Raw genomic sequence first — 18,251 nt, forward strand, 5'->3', positions numbered from 1 at the left:
AGGTGACTGGGAAGATAACTGTGCCCTAATTATGTAAATCGTTTCAATAAAAAAATTCAGAAACTTCTTGCAAAGCTGCCGAAAATGCTTCCAAACCATCAGGAGGAAGACGAATCAGGACACTATGTGTTAAAAAGCACACGGGGTTCTATGAATTTGACAGGATAATACCCGACAACGATTTAGTTTTAGCTGTTCGCACATCTCACATGGTCTCGTACTTATTGTCACTGTCTTCCAACAACCTAATTTGAATAGTGAACTGATTCATGTCTGACACGTTGCACTTTAAATGTTGAATGGTGCACGTGGTAAGCTCCAAATAAATTGTCCATGTGGGAAAAATAAAGTTTCCTGAATCTGACTCAGTTTAGTTCGCTTTGGTCATGAATATGTAGCTGAAACCAGTCAAGTTATACAATATATGCGTCACTATAACTGCTTAGTGCTGTTTGTTGATATGCTCAAAGGTCTTCTCCTAATATGTCAAACACAGAGAGAAAGAGATGGACTTAGGAGGGAAGCCTTTGTTAGCTCCTTCATTGGGGGCTTTAATGTGACATTTATCCGTTGTTCTTGCCCTTCATTACTTCCTCAGTAAAGGTCAGACTCATGCATGTGGGTCCTCTTAGGTATTTGCTCCCCCTCTCAACCAAAACATATGCTGCCCAGTAGCACATGGGCATAGAATTTCATTACCTGTGTGCTTACATACTGAGAAATCTTTGACTTTTAGTCACAAGGCCATAGAGAAAATGGCGAGGATAAAATGAGGGATTTCATAACACTTTCTTCTTTTTTTTTTTTTTTGCTCAGGAAGAGGTGATGCACAGAGATCTCTGCTGGCTCTTCACAGAGGACTTCTCATTGAGGTGGGGAGGCTGATGCTCGGGTAGCTTGGTGGTGGAAGTGGGGGGGTGATGATAAAGGCTGAACTTCCTGTCTGTCTCTGCATCCCAATGCACCGAGAAATAACTGAGCGCAGTGAAAGCCGCGCATTCATTCAAGGACCTTGACTGGCGCTGCTGAAGCCTGGAGGCTTATTCAGCAGCATCACTTAGCTGCGAGCTGAAGACACAATAGAAAAAGAAAAATAAGAGGAAACAAAAGCAGGAAAGCAAGGAGGAATATAGCGAGAGCCGCGCGCCAGTTTGGAGACGGTATTTTTATTTCTTGACGGCAAAACCAGCGAATGGGGATGTTTTTTTCTTTTAATTCATCCTTTAAACCAATTAAAACTTCCACCATTTCGTCCTAAACGTCCTGCATTCATTGAAAACTCCATAAAAACTTCGGTAAAAATTGACTTTCGGTGACTGTTTAGGGTGCGTCGCGCGCACGGGAAGTATCCAGGGGTGTAGCTGCGGTGTTTCTCGTGCGTCTTCCCGCTGGTAGAGGTTGTGTGTTGACTTGTGTGATCGTGTGAGTGTGTGAGAGCGTGCGTGCGTGTTTGTGTGACAGAGAGAGGTGGAGGATCAGCCGGGGTGGCCGACTATTCAGAAGGATGCTGGAGGGCAATGCCTGCAGAAAGAGAGGATGAGATTTGTCGAAAGGCGCTGGAACTGCTCTCCGACCTGTGCTCCAAAGGAGAGGTGCAGGACGACAACTGCCTGGATTTCATCTACTACTTCAGGGACCTGGCCAGACCGCGATACACAGACTCAGGTTAGCCTCTACAGTTCTTAAAGCAGAGCAGAGTTTTGCCATCTTCAACCGATTGTTTGATGTGCTCCAGGGATGGATTAACGACAACTTTTAGTTTTCAAAAAGCAGACTTTAATTTCCAAGCACGTCTGCAGCTTTTAAATGCATGCACCACTATAGAAAAACACAGTCTAAACTTAAGGATCAAGAATTACAGATAATGTTAGGAAATATTGAATATGCGCCTTGTTTTCATCCAAATTTAATCCAATATTATGCTTTCATAAAGGAGCACCATAAAGTATTTGTATATTTAAATGAGCTTTATTTCAAAAGGTGTGCAATGTCAATGCATTCCTTTGTTTTTAAATTAAAAGTCTGACATTAAAATAAAGGAAAGAAAATTTTCTGCTAGTGAAAAATTATATTAAAATAAACACGTTTCCAGTTCACTACCAATGCAAGAGGAGTTTGAACTTGTTGCTTGCATCCAGTAGAGCTCACCAATCATCCCAGATTCATACGTTTGTTCAGTCCATTCACAATACAGACTGAATGGGTGAGCTGGTTTGATTTCTTTTTACTCTCAGGCAGCCAGAGAGGGAGAGAGAGAGAGAGCCCCACCCAATATTCCTCATAACTCCCAGAGCTGTGCAGACACAGTTGTTGAAACAAACCAAAGACAGATCAGCTCAGTATGTCATTGATGTTAGACTTCCAGCCTGAAACAGTTGGTTGTAATTTCTTCATATAGCTTTGCAGAATCACAAAAACAGTGTCTCGGCACATGGAAAATTGTAGGGAGTTTTCATTATTATAAATCAGGAATCATAAAGATCACAAGGATAATATTAAAGGAGGGTTATGTCATTTTATCTACAACTGTGATTCCATTAAGCCACTCCTCTCCACTCCCCTGGGATAAAATGTTCAATTTAATGTGCACATATGAAAGCACTCAAGCCAGCATAGAGGTGTACAACATTAGTTTGCGTTTCTCTTCTTCACCGCTACACTTATGTAGACATTTTTTTGTGAATAGCTGAAACCTTTAAACATGTTACAATCCATTATTTAACATGTATGATGAAGAGGAAATTCATGCTACCAGATTAGTTCCCCAGAGACACTGTGACCCACTTCCAACTACTATAAATGCACATACATACAGTTTGATTCACGAGAACCAACTGTCCCTCTGAGCACCGTGGGAGAGGCTGGAGCTTTTGATTCTCAAAATTTTCACATTTTGGCAGCTTCACAGTTTCCAAAGTCCCCGTCCAGTCAACACCTAAACAAGTGGTGCCTGGCAAAAACTGAATCACAGGAGAAGCTTGTTTTTCCACTTGAACTATATTATGGATCCATATGAGATAATGGTCTGTGTGCCTTTTCATCATTTATATCAACCATTACCATCAGTTTTTGTTGGTTTTCAAGCTACTGCCATTTACTTTTGACGACTGTGTCATTTTATGCTTGCTTGTAGGTGAGGGATCGTGTCCTTGTTACTGCACTGACAACATTATAATCTCCACTCTGTATGTGGGTGGCAGGTCAGTGTAGCGGTCAATATGTTTCCACAGCTCACACTGATAACTAAACAAGCTTAAAAGATGTTTAAAATAGAATTGAAGAACTTTATTTAATAATTTTTCTCAAAGTCAACTCTTCTAAATGGTAAATTATGAAAAAATTGGGTGGAGTTTTCCTGAAAAGAAAAATGTGTTTTGTCACTCCAGCTGCGTCCCAGTGGAGACAAGTAAATGTACCAATTAAAAAAAAAAAAAAAAAAAAAAAAAAAAAAAAATTGGTACATTTTGTGCCAACTTGACTACTTCTATAAGAACGGTTCTGATTTCATTTGACAAAAATGTACTTATGTGTTCTGGTATAGAAATCTTTTCACTGAAATGTGCTTTCTGGCCCCTTCCAGGCCAAGATTGTAAATTTGAAGTGGTTCTTAATGTTTTGCCTGGTAAAAAAAGAGGTTTTATATATATATATATATATATATATATATATATATATATATATATATATATAAAATTGTTTTTTTCTTTTAAAGGAAAACAGCCATACACACAAACAGTCAGTTTTGAATCCTCATTCAACCTTCCAAGTGTTGAACTGTGGGAGGAAAAAGACGAGCCTGGAGAAAACCCATGTGGGCACAGGGAGACAGCACCTGCTGAAAATTTAACCAAACATCTATTTTTTGCAAAGGCGACAATTGAATCCATCAGCGTGCAGCAGAGACCTATCTGTTAGGAGTTTAGCCCATCTGGCCTATACATCAAAACTGAAGAAAGTATATACGTAAAGTACAATTTCTCATGGGTATAGGAAATGGATAAATGAATGGATTTCCACACATGCTCTTTTTAACAATAAAATGTGACCTGCTACCAAAGTAGCCTTTTTCTATGCTAACAGATTGCAGTAGAGGCTTTGGTATGCCAGTATTTTTCAATCCTTCATGGTGCAATTCCCTTAATAACACTTGACACAATCTAAGGAACAGCTACAGGACTCAAAGCTACTTGGATAATGAAATTCCCATTTCAGTAGAAAACACAGTGACAGCTAATTTCAATGCTCCAGAAGCCTGAGTAACCTATGTGATCATTATATCTTCATTTCCAACAAGGTGCTTGTTATACGATGCATCCAACTGGACATGTGGTGTCTTTATTTTTTTTTTTTTTCTAATAGCTATAAGAATTGAAATGCTTGGCAAATGTAATGGTCTTAGTCAGGGATCACCAACTCCAGACCCCATGAGCTAGTTCCTGCAGGTTTTCAATGTCGTTCTGCTGCAACACACCTGACTCAAATGAAATGGTTCCCCAGCAGCTTGTTGTTAAGTTCTGCACAAGCCTCTTAGGCCACGTACACACATAGCCAGGTTTTTGTAAAAGACAGGGGGACAATCAACAGATTTTCTTTGTGACAGTGGTTTTTCTTTTTAAAGCACAGACCTTTTTCTAAATGCTCTCTTAAAAAGAATTCCCCAGATGTTTCTGTGAGGTTTGAAAAACACATAAGTTTCTAATAACTAGAAACCAAAACCACTACGTTTAATTTTCTCTCAGCATTATTAACTAAGAGTGTCAGGAAATACAGCAAAATTATTATTAATATTGTTGATGTGATAATTAATTTGGAATTATTGTAGATAATATATTCATGCTAGAACTGTTTAGATAGCGCTAATGTTGTTCTGAACTGAACAAAACAGTTCAGCTAGCAACCTTAACCCTAACCCTAAAATTAGTTTAAAACATGATTCAATTATTAATTTATTCCTAAGGATTAAAACAACATTTTTATTATAAATAACCATGCAGCTGTATCTGCTCCATGATGAACCGTGGGGTTGTGGGAGATATATTGTTGACATAATCACAAAGCCTATTTTTTGGCATAATATTCTAATCTCACCAAAACAGCTCTTTTCTACCATTAGAGCAGCTCACTATACAAACGCTTTCTGATTTAAAATAGTTTTCCATATTAGGTCAGTGACTGCACAATTTTTACCAACACGAGCTGGCATGTCTTGGTGTGTGTGCTGCAGATATAAAATCATGCAGATAATATCATGCAACAAAACAAAAAACAAAAAAAAGGCTCGTTTTACCCTTTTCTACAGGTGGTTTACAACTATTTTTATCTGTTTTTTTTCTTCCAAATCAGGTTCGCTTCTACGTTAAATTCCAGACCCCAAAAGCTTTATTCATCCATCTGTGAGGAATGTGATTATTTTACTAAATCAATGTGTCTGATTAACCGCAGGGTCTTGGTGCAGCTTCATTCAGGATGATAATATACAAGCAGATTATACGATTCCCAGAAATATTTCGAAAGGTGGAATAAAGTTGAAAATTGACTAACACATAGCCAATCTGTTACCAGTATGATTCTTCCATGTATTTATAATCTTGAATAATTATCTTATTTTCTTGTGAATCATTACTGTCATTCAATATTTTAAAGGTTTATTTATTTATTATTTAGTTTTAGCTGGATTTTATTTTACAGTTACTATGCTGCATAGATGAATCCAGAAGCCGTTCAGTGTTGTGTCGTCTTGCCCGCAGCTATCACTGCAGAGACAAGTCCTAATTACCTCGTATCTGCCGACATGGATAGCGGGATGGATAGCTGGACAGACGGCGTTGGACAGATGTCCACAGTTAATCTGCCTATCTCAAAGTTATTCTGTTTTTCTTCTAGTTAGACATCAGTGGGTTAATGTAAACTCTGCTTCATCTTCCAGAAAAAACTTTTAATAACTGATGATCCACACGTGAATATAAAACATTAATCTTATCAGATATTTGACATAGTTTTGTTATTTCTAGTCTTTAGGCTGCAGGACACTGTCTACGTGATAGTGATTTTTATCTTCTGGTCACACTGTTGCCCTAATAGGAGTAAATAATGTTACACATCTCCCAAATTAGGAATTTACTCTCAGCAAAACTGCAGCCTTATGATTCTTAGTGTTTTAACATTAACTAGTGTAATAAACTTGACCTGTTGCACCACACTGAGCTTGATTGCTATGTAGAAATTTGTAGTGGCCTGACTAAATTTACTGTGAATGTGTTGTTAGGGATCAAATCCGGTGTTTCCAGGACCATTAGATTTGGTTAGTAAACTTTCCCCAACTTAGAAATGGGGCAGTGGGGATCTCAGCTAGTCAGAGATCACACTCCTTATCTGTCAAATGTCAATGTTGTTGGATTCTGGGGCTGATTTGTGATGTCATTTAATGTATTTTGTTATCAAAATGTTTTTTCTGAAAGAAAAAAAAACTACATTAATTAAAAACAATTACCATCTTTGTTTTTCAGTATAGTTACTGTACAATCAAATTATTGGATCAATTAGTCTGGAAATTGTCATTACTATATAACACTTACCTGATCACAGCCCCCTTTCATAGGAAATAATAATAAACTGTGTATATAACTGAAGTACACCAGTACAGACAGAGAGGACTGGTGTTACACATGGGTTCAGAAATGGTGAGAAAATGCCCACAAATCCAATCAAACTCAGGTAGAAGAGAAAAAAAACAAACAAGAAAACCAAACCAAACCAAAACAAAACAAACAAACAAAAAAAAACAAAACAAAACAAACAAACAAACAAAAAAAACAAAACAAAAAAACAAAAACAAAACAAAAAAAAACAAAACAAAGAAATTCATGACAGACAGAAATTCATCATATATATATTAATCTTTCATATGCTGTTAGAAGTCTGAATGTAAGAGGTGGTGTAAGCAGATTATGGTCAGAAAGATGTACAGCATCTCATTTTCCCAGAAAAAAAATTCTATTATAACATGTTTTAGTGTCAGACAGTGGTGTGTTTCATATTTTAGACCAGATGAGACTGATCTAAATCATAGTCATGGGAGCACTTCCATCTGAAAGTTAAAATGAAGGAAGTACTTCCATCTCTTGGTTTCTAAGTTAAAGGATTGATTAAATGTCAGGAGAACAACGTTAGGTTTCATTACACCCTTGATTGTATTTTCAGGGTGTTGTTGCTGAGCAACATAACATTATTAGATATTTGGTTTAGAAATCTTTGAGCCTCTAGTGATATTCTTGAGTGAGCTCAATAAAGTTAATGACTCTTCTCTTTGTACTTTTTTTTCTTTTTTACGTACCCTCTGTCCTGTGAAAATTGTGCCTGCAGGATATTTTAGCCACTCATGTACCCTCAAACACTCATTCCTTTTAACCTTAGTCATTTTCTCATGTTTCTTATTGACCCAGTGCTGACACAGATGTCGCCTCTAAGAAAACTGAACTCAGAGCTCGGCTCTCCGGAGAAAGGTTGACTGTACATACAACTGTTTAATGAGATGGCCCCAGGCTGAGTGTAGCAGACATTAGACTCAGCAGAAAGAAAAAAAACACTAATTCTGTCCTGATCTTTGGATTGCTCTGCCTCTGCTGGCATTAATTGCACAACCTGAAGGTTTGTAGGTTTTATGAGGCTTTCTTTGGAATGATGCCAGTATGAATATTGGCTTTTAAAGGTGTTTAAGTTGTGGTTTAAACTGAAGCTGAAATGTTTTCAGTTTGCCTTTGTGTAAATGTAACAGTGAAGTGTGAAGTTTCTCCACATAAGGTCACATGTCTATCTGTCCATTTTCTGTAGCAGCTTTATTACATTCAGGAAGAGACAGAGCTTAGTGATCACAGGGCTACAGAGCCCGAGGCCAACAGTAATGGCATTTAAAGACACAATAAAGAACTTTTGCATTATTCCGAGTTATGTGCCTCCTATTGACGGCTAATTCAGCATCCATCTTACATCCATACCAATACTGTGAGCTCTCCAACCAATACAAAACCGTCTCATATTGACTCTTATCACTTGTTCTGTCTGTTCCTCTCTTATTTTTCCTCTCTTCGTCTGATCGTCTTCTTGCATTTCTTTGCTGAATCTACCACAGTGCGCGTTCAAAACGGCCAGTGTGTTTATATCCGTTTGCTAGCTCGTGACGCAGCAAGTAAGGTGAAAACATCCGGTGGTGTCCCGGATGAAAAAGTCATACAGTGCGGTTTCTCAGCCTCAGGACGCTGCCGGGCAGCGACGGCTACAGAAATGCACATAATAGATGTCACTGTGCCATCAACCGAGTTCAGAATGTGAAGTTTGATAAGTTATGTAATGTGTATTTAAAGCATCGACCTCTTAAAAAATACACAAGCAACAAAACTACATAATGGGATGAGTGTAAACAAAGAAAAAGATGTGTGATCGTTGTGGGATGTGTGATAGTTATTTGTGCTGGGCAACGATTAGTTTAAAATCATGATTAATTGCATTATTTTATGTGATTAATCGTGATTAGTTGCTTTGTTACATGTAAAGTTCAATAATGACGCCCTATGTGGTGTATTGTGCCATTTTTTTTAGAAATACTGCTATAAGGAGAAAAAACTCATAGTTTACACACCCTTTAAAGAAAGTGCAGTATTCCCTTTACTCAGTAGCAGTTAAAATATTTATTGTAAAGCTCCAATTTCACAGCCTATTAATATAACAAAATTTAATATTTATGACAAAGAAAGATTAAAATTTCAGGATTTATTTGGTAAAAGGTAACAAGTCAGCAGTATGAATCTTTATGTACTTCTGAACACAGGGAACAATATCTGATTTCCAGCACTAAGGTGTGTTTCCCTGCTTTAACAGACAAACAGCAGGATAAGAATCTCAGTGTCTCTAGATCATGAGAAAAAGTCTCTTTTTCTGACTCGTCACTGTAAAAAGACAAATTTGGCTTTCCACTTTCCACAGAAACTCTAAGAAACAAGTGTGTTATGTTGGGAATAGTTTTCACTGAGGGCATGCCTGTGTCTGCATGTGGGCCGAGCAGAGATTCGGTGGAGCTGGACATAGAAATGACCACATTCAACTCATGCCAATGAGGCTCACCCCAAATGCTGATGCATGATGACGGTCATCCCAGCAAGAGTCAGCAAGTAGCAGATTGTGAAAAGACTGGATTAACACACAATAAAATAACTGTTGGTGTTGATGTGTTAACATGCCCAGCCCTCAGTTGGCCTACATAGAAAAAAGGTAGAACCATAATGTTTTCCACCTGTTTTCCTGTGGAATAACCCAGAGACCTGAGTATGTAATAACATACAGCTTTAATATCCTACTTAAGTTCTTCCTACTTGATGATGCTAAATGCTTTCGTGTTGCTAGCTGATAACCTTGTGATGTCTTTCTAGACAAAAGCGTACACATGCTAAGTACTGTACTTTTGATTTTCTTATTTAAGAAGGAAGATGGTGTCAGGCTGCTTACTCTCAAAGAAAAGGCAAGGCAAGGCAAGGCAAGGCAGTTTATTTGTATAGCACATTTCATGTACAGGACAATTCAAAGTGCTTTACATAAAACAAAGACATTACAGATATTTAGAATAGTAAAAGGCATCAACACATAATCAACACATAATCACAATAAAATAATAAATTACATTAAAATGATTAAAAGCAAGATAAGTTAAAAAAAAGTTACCGTGCAGATTTCATGCATAGGCGCATGAGAAAAGAAAAGTTTTTAACCTGGATTTAAAAATGTCTACATTTGGGGAAAGTTTAATCTCCACTGGCAGTTTGTTCCATTTGTTTGCAGCATAACAGCTAAATGCTGCTTCTCCATGTTTAGTCTGGACTCTGGCCTGGACTAGTTGACCAGAGTCTTTGGATCTAAGAGCTCTGCTAGGTTTATATTCTCTGAACATATCACAGATGTATTCTGGGCCTAAACCATTCTGGGATTTGTAAATGATCAGAAGGGTTTTAAAATCTATTCTGTGACTGACTGGAAGCCAGTGTAAAGATTTTAAAACTGGTGTGATGTGTTCAGATCTCTTAGTCCTGGTTAAAACTCTAGCAGCAGCGTTCTGGATGAGCTGCAGATGTTTAATGCTCTTTTTAGGAAGTCCTGTTAAAAGACCATTACAGTAATCCAGTCTACTGGAGATGAATGCATGGATGAGTTTCTCTTGGTCTTTCTGGGAGACTAAACTTTTAATTCTGTTGATGTTTCTGAGCTGGTAAAAAGCTGTCTTAGTGACAGCTTTGATATGGCTGCTGAAAGTCAGATCTGAGTCTATCAACACTCCCAGGTTACGAACTTGGTTGGTAATTTTAAGAGCCCGAGTCTCCAGGTGTTTGCCAATGCTGACCCTCTTCTCTTTGCTACCAAACAGAATAATCTCAGTTTTGTCTTCATTTAATTGTAGGAAATTCTCCCTCATCCAGGTGTTTATTTGCTCCAGACACTGACACAATAAGTCTATTGGACTGCAGTCATCTGGTGACAGAGACACATAAAGTTGTGTATCATCTGCATAACTTTGATAACTAATGCTATAGTTTTGTAATATTTTACCCAAAGGGAGCATATACAAGTTGAACAGAAGAGGTCCAAGGACTGACCCCTGGGGGACTCCACAAGTCATGGCCACTCGCTCGGATTCATAGCTGCCGATCGTAACAAAATAACTCCGGCCTTCTAAATAGGACCTGAACCAGTTAAGGACCGCTCCAGAAAGTCCAACCCAGTTTTCCAGCCTGTGCAACAGGATTCTGTGATCTACAGTATCAAACGCAGCACTGAGATCCAACAGAACCAGGACTGATACTTGACCAGAATCGGTATTCAACCTAATGTCATTTAACACTTTGACCAGAGCTGTTTCAGTGCTGTGATGAGGTCGGAAGCCGGACTGAAATTTATCAAGATTTCCACTTTCATTTAAAAAGTCATGAAGCTGGTGAAATACAACTTTTTCAATAATCTTGGAAATAAAAGAGAGGTTAGAGACAGGTCTATAGTTGTTCATTATAGAGGCGTCTAGAGTCCTTTTCTTTAGGAGTGGCTTAATAGCAGCTATCTTTAGTGACTTGGGAAAAATGCCTGATGCCAGCGAGCTGTTAACTATCAGTAGGAGATCACTTTCTACTGAGGTAAAAACTGTTTTTAAAAAGTCGGATGGTATCATGTCCAGAGTGCATGTTGTTGATTTCAAATGCCAAACTGTTTCTTGTAGGACTTTTAAATTCACCATTTTAAATTGTGACATGACATCAGAATTATTTCCGGGTTTTAGACACAGACTAATTTTCTTGTTTGACTGTGTGGAATTAATATTTTGCCTAATTGTTTTAATTTTTTGGCTAAAAAAGTTTGCAAATTGGTTGCATTTCTCAGTGGAAAGGAGCTCTGGGCTTATCTGTTTAGGAGGATTTGTAAGTTTTTCAATCATAGCAAACAGAGTGCGAGAATTGTTGACATTCCTGTTAATCATTTCAGATAAATGCAGCTCTCTGGCCTTGCACAACTCATTGTTATAGTTACGCAGGCTTTGTTTGTACAGCTCATAGTAAATTTGAAGTTTATTTTTCCGCCATTTCCGCTCAGTTTTTCTGCATTCTCTTTTTAGGCTGGTAACCACAGTGGTGTTTCTCCATGGTGTTTTCTGTTTGCTCAAGTTGCTCTTGATTCTTATCGGTGCAACAGCATCCATTACATTCAAGATTTTCAGATTGAAATTATCCAGGAGTCTATCAACTGACTCTGCACTGGTTGTTGGTAACATAGCTATGGCCTCCACAAACTTAGCACTTGTTCTTTCATTAATGTACCTCTTCCTAACGGAGAAGCAGGTTGGTTGAACATTCTGAGTGATCAGTAAATCAAACAAAATACAAAAATGGTCAGACAAGGCCAAGTCAGTGACCGCAACAGAAGAAATATCAACACCCTTTGAAATAACCAGGTCCAGAATGTGACCTTGAATGTGGGTCGGTTGTTTAACATGTTGCCACAAACCAAACATGTCCAATATGGAACAAAATTCCTTGACATTACCATCCGTCATGTTATCTATGTGAATGTTAAAATCCCCAGTTAAGATGAAATGGTTAAAATCAGTAGAGATAACCGACAATAATTCAGAAAATTCATCAATAAAATTTACACAGTGTCCTGGACGTCTGTAGATGATTAGAAATAGGATTTTAGGAATGCCCCTTAAAATAAAACTAAGATATTCAAAAGAAGTAAAATCACCAAATGACATTTCTTTACACTGGAATGAATCTTTAAATAAGGCAGCTTCTCCTCCCCCTTTCCTCCCGTTTCGACATTTATTCATGAAACTAAAATGAGGGGGTGCTGTTTCATTAAGAACTGTAGCACTTGTGTCTTCTGTTAACCATGTTTCTGTCAGAAAAAGAAAATCTAAACTGTGAGAAATGATGAAGTCATTAACTAACAGTGACTTGTTGGACAGAGATCTAACATTTAGTACAGCTAGCTTTATGAAGTTTACACTGGTCTCTGTTGTATTCTGAGTTATACAAGGTACAGTTAACAGATTAGATCGATTCACCCCACAAGCTGACCGTGTTCGATTCCTTATTTTACTAACTAACACAGGAATCCTACTGGGTCCAGGCTTGATCTCAGAACAGCTGTCAGTAGTAGCAAAACTACAGCAAGGACCCTGAACGCATCATGGCATGTTATCTTTGTTGTGAATTCTGCTGCTCTGGGAACCTCCTCCCATGCCCTGCTCGGTCAGGACAGATGATCTAATAGGAGGATGAGGAGGGGGAGGGGGGGGAGCCCTGTATTTCTTGGTAGATGGTGGTCGCTGGGGTTCAGACCTGGATAGAGACATCCTTTTAAGACCTTGGGTGATGTGGAGAAGAGGGTCTGGTGAGGGGGGAGAGCTGGCAGTTGATCGCTTCTCTGCTGTGTCCTTCGCTCTTATCTGTACACTCATGTTTGGGTTTGCCGTCCCAACAGCATGACGCAAGTGTGCACCAAGTAATCTGCATCCAGTTAGATTTGGATGCACACCATCAGGTCTGAATCGCTCCTTACAGTTCCAAAAGATATTGAAGTTATCAATGAACTTTATCCCATGGGTGATACATGTGTTTGATAACCATGTGTTCAGGCCAAGAAGCCTACTGAAAAGTTCAATTCCTTTACCCGCTGTAGGAATGGGTCCTGAAATGTAAACATGGTGTGCTCCCAACTGACACAGTCTCTCCAACAGCAGAGAAAAGTCTTTTTTAAGGATCTCAGAGCCAATTTTCCTCCTCAGAATATCAAAATACCCTGTGTGGACAATAATCTTCATACCATCTGGATGTGAAGACAGAATGGTCGGCAACATCTCTGTCAGTTCCCTGACTGATGTATCAAAAAGTGTTAAATTTTCCGTCTTTGCCATCCTGACATGCTGTGTTATGGAGTCCCCAATCAGAATTGTGTCTATTTGTTTTTGTGTGGAGGCGCCGATAGCTTCTCTAGTCCTCCTGTTTGTGGGATTTTGGCCTCTCCTCCTGGTCTGGTTAGCCCTGGGCTGAGTTTTAGGGCTATTTCTTGAATTTTGATAAATCCTTGCATTACATTCATCATCATTCATTTTAATATGACTCAACACATCATATTTATTATGCAGTGAGACTTCAGATGGTGGAGTGAGTGCTGGAGCTTTAAATTTCCTGCTGGATTTACCTCTGCGACGAACAACATCAGACCAGGTTCTGGCCGGGGTTGATGACTTTGGTCTGGCACCAACAGTGTTCCAGAAGGAGAGATCAGTCTGATGGTCCGGTTTGGGATTTTCCTCAGCTATTCCAATGTCATTTGAACACATCCAGGGAAGTGTATCAGCCAGGTCTGTAGCGGGAGGCTCCACATTCGACATGCCTTCGCGTATGAAGATGTGACTCAATCCATTTGACAACTCAGTAGCATGTACAGAAGCTACTACAGAGTCAATAAATTCTTCATTCACACGAATGTCTTGCAGTGTTTCAATCCTCTTCTCCAGCTGTGTTATCCTCAAAGAAAGTTGCTCACACTCAGTGCAGCTCACTGATACTGCAGGGTTAGGAGACATCGTTCCACTAGTTCTCCGATGGAAATCAACTAAATTTATCAAAAAATATATTCGTTCCAGTGATTTATAAGTGACCAGGAGTCCTTGTTCCTAAATTTCTTGCCGGTAAAGATAAGAAAAAAGAAGAAAAAAAGAAGAAAAATGCAAGCAGAAAGGAGAGCAGAGCAGGAAGCGTCCGCACAGCAGCAAAGCAGGAAGCAGAAAAGACAACATATTCAAGTCTTTTCTTTCTCCTTTGTTCACTCATAATCTTTCACTTTTCTGTCTCACTCTGGTTGGAGTTTGGAGTTGTTGTTGAGCATTGTTGGGTTTAGTTTTAAAAAAATGTCTGGAAATTTTGAATTATTAGGGCTTGCATATTTTAATGACAAAGAATTTCTCTTTATGTGTTATAATTTTTTATGTAAACCGTACATGGATGTTTGTCTTTATAAAACAACAAATGCTGCCATGCCACAGTTCTCAGCTTTGAACTTTGAACTGAGACAATACAACGTTTATTTGGACAAACATATGTGGACTAGGCTGTCTTTTAAAATCACAAATGTCTTTGTGAATGACCTTATAATACATCAGACTTAAAAAATAAAAACAAAAAGATTGGATGCTGGATAAAACAATAAAAAATCATAAAGCTTGCTATGTTAGTGATGTTTATGCTAGTACTGCAGGTTTCTGACTGTACAGGGTTTCTGGAAAAGAACAGAAATAAACTGGCTTCACTGAAAATGCTCTGATCAGACTCTGCCAGCTCGGAGATGTGTCTAATGGGCATTTAATGAATCTTCTTCAGAGGCAGTGGGACTTCTCTATCCAGTCATCCCCAATGATGCCTGCCTCCACAGAAATGATAACAGAGAAATAACTAAAATAAAACAAACCTATAGGCCAAACCAACGAGTAAAACCTACAAATAGCAGATCCCCTTCCAGCCAGCTTCAGCTGCTGTGATGTTTGTGGGTATTATGATGATGAATTAGGTCAATAATAAGCAATAAAAGGAAACAGAGAGCATTCAGAACACTTAGCAGCAATTCAGGGGATAGTGTGGCCTACAGGCAGATCAGATGGTTTCAGTTATACAGTTGATTTCAGCTTTCATGGATGAGACACTCACAGACATTATATCAGTTCTGCTTTTTATATTTTTCCAAGTAATTTGTTGCCATATTCAATATTACACCAGTTAGGAACGGACAATTAACTATTCCATTTTCAGTAAAAATTCTGACTTCTTGACTTTCTGTGTTGTAAATGTAAATGCACATCATTTACAGCAGTATGCACCACACCTAAAGCTCAGTTATATTTATCTGCATTCTTTATTTTTATACATCACTGTTTAATTTATAATATTTTTTCTTTTTTATTAAATACAAAATTTTATTTAATATCCATTTTCATTCTGTATATTAAAGTCACGCAGAAAAAATTTAACAAAGCAATGTGATTTATTATTGTGTTCAGTAGTCGTGATTCATGAAAATAATCAGGAGCATTTTCAGCCTCCCTGCTTTATAGTATTGTACAAATATAAAACAAATATAACTTCACAAACAATACAAGCCAAGTAAACAAAATAAGTCATGTTATTTAGTGAATTCTTGCATTATTGTGTTAAATTGAGCATGTTCAATGTGTTCATTGAAAAAGCCTTTGACCTCATTGCCAACTCGGAGAAGGCATTCCACCCTTTTAAGGCTGAGGACCATGGTCTAAGATTTGGAGGTGCTGATTCTCATACCAGCCACTTCACACTCGCTCCAGTGAGAGCTGAAGATCACGTCCCGATGAAGTCAACAGAACCACATCATCCACAAAGAGCAGAGACTCAATCCTGAGGCCACCAAACCGGATCCCCTCAACACCACAGCTGCACCAAGAAATTCTGTCCATAAAAGTTATGAACAGAAATGGTGACAAAGGGCAGTTGGCGGAGTCCAACCCGCACTGGAAATGATTCTGATTTACTGCTGGCGATGCGGACCAAGCTCTGACACCGGTCATACAGGGACTGGACAGCTTGTACAAGCAGGTCCGGCACTCCATACTCCCGGAGTACCCCCCACAGGAGCCCCCGGGGGACACGGTCGAACAGCTTCTCCAAGTCCACAAAGCACATGTAGACTGGTTAAGCAAACTCCCATGACCCTGAAGAGGGTGTAGAGCTGGTCCACTGTTCCACGACCAGGACGGAAACCGCACCGCTCCTCCTCAATCCGAGGTTTGACTATCCGACGGACTCTCCTCTTCAGCACCCCTGAATAGACCTTACCTAGGAGGCTGAGAAGTGTGAGCCCCCTGTGGTTGGAGCACACCCTCCGGTCCCCCTTTTTGAAGAGGGGGACCACAACCCCAGTCTGCCAGTCCAGGGGAACTGTCCCCAGTATCCACGTGATGCTGCAGAGGTGTTTCAGCCAAGACAGCCCTACAGCATCCAGTGCCTTAAGGAACTCTGGGCGGACCTCATCCACCCCCAGGGCCTTGACACCGAGCTTTTTAACCACATCAGCTACCTCAGCCCCAAAAATGGGAGAGCCAACACCAGGGTCCCCAGACTCCGCTTCCTCTTCGGAAGATGTGTTGGTGGGATTGAAAAGGTCTTCAAAGTATTCCCTCCACCGCCTCCCTTAGAAATAGGGTAAGAAGCTCGGTGATCTGAGAGGGGCTCAGAGTAGAGTTGCTGCTCCTCCGCATCGAGAGGAGCCAGATGAGGTGGCTCGGGCATCTGGTCAGTATGCCTCCCGGACGCCTCCCTGGTGAGGTGTTTTGGGCACGTCCCACCAGAAAGAGGCCCTGAGGAAGACCCAGGACACTCTGGACGGACTACATCTCGAGGCTGGCCTGGGAACACCTCAAGATCTCCCCGGATGAGCTGGTGAATTTGGCCCGGGAAAGGGCAGTCTGGGTTTCCCTACTTAGGCTGCTGCCCCCGCGACGCAACTCCGGATAAGCGGCAGAAGATGAATGGATGGATAGATGGCAGTTTATCAAGAAGACAAACAGAAATCACTGCTAAGGCATGGCAGTTCAGAGACTGAACTTAGACAAAAAAAGGGCACAACTCAATCAAAAAGCACAGGACTGATGAAAATCGAAGACAGACTCAGTGAACAAAACAATGATCTGGCACTGAACAAAAGAAAACCTAGAGCATAAACACTGAGGGATTAATGAGGAATGAGGAGCAGATGTGGCAACCAGCAACCGAGAAGCAGGTGTGACAGGGGAGCAATAAACAAACACAATGGATTACCAAGGAAATCTTCTCTAAATAAAAGTTAAGTGCGCAGACTATGGCATTAAGGCAATATTCAGCCAGCATATTCTCATTAACAACTCACCACATGCTGTTTTGTGGTCAAGAGCCCTTTACATCAATTTAATGTATGAAATATCTGCATGGAGCTGATTTACAGCTGCATGTTGTCTGGTATCCTCCAGTGGATCTGCTGCACCAATAGTAAATGGCCAGAAAAACATAATATCATAGTGTTCAGTAGTAAAAAGTAAGGAAAACCTGGAGCATAATATATATTAGTTAAACATAAGCTAGTTAAACATAAGGAGGCTAAACAAGAGTGTGTGTGTGTGTGTTCCATTTGTTCTACTACTAAACTGCTTTTTAAACACATGAAAATGACTTGGTTAAGGTTTGAACAGCACAGCTCAGCATTCATTTGTACAATTTAATATTTTTTTATTGCTGAAAACTTTGATGATCTTTTCTAGTAACAGTAATTATCACAACCTAAAAAAACCCTGCATGTGCAAAGATGTTGCTTTGGGAGCAGTGGGCTCTGACCTAGCATCAGTACGGTGTAATTATTTTCTACTAAGACTGGGCTTTGTCATTAACCCATGCAAACTCAGGTGTCTTTACTAAATGATCATATGTGAACCCAGAACTCATTAACAGGACCAATCACATCACCTAACTTTTAAAGCTTTGTATAAAATTCCGCTTCCCGACTGTAAAGTTTTTCATTTTATCTGGCAGGAGGTTAATGATTTAAAAATTGACCGCACAGGCTAATTTATACATGGGCTAGCAAAATGTAAGCACTAATAGTTATTGCAGCTGCAAATTAAAAGACTTGCTGTGCACCAAAAAGAATTACGCTCTACA

The 18,251-nt window shown here is 39.4% G+C and overlaps 1 protein-coding gene across 1 annotated transcript in view; it reads left to right on the forward strand.

Moving 5' to 3' along the window:
* The first annotated feature begins 963 nt into the window (after positions 1 to 963).
* syt9b (synaptotagmin IXb) overlaps positions 964 to 18,251 on the forward strand; it is a 56,536-nt gene continuing 39,248 nt past the window's right edge. The window contains exon 1 of the mRNA XM_041998156.1: positions 964 to 1,665. Within this exon, the coding sequence (XP_041854090.1) occupies positions 1,518 to 1,665 (148 nt within the window). The 5' untranslated portion in view covers positions 964 to 1,517. The remainder of the gene's footprint in view (positions 1,666 to 18,251) is intronic.

The sequence above is a fragment of the Melanotaenia boesemani genome, chromosome 10 (genome assembly GCF_017639745.1).
Source record: "Melanotaenia boesemani isolate fMelBoe1 chromosome 10, fMelBoe1.pri, whole genome shotgun sequence".
Classification (NCBI taxonomy): Eukaryota; Metazoa; Chordata; class Actinopteri; order Atheriniformes; family Melanotaeniidae; genus Melanotaenia; species Melanotaenia boesemani.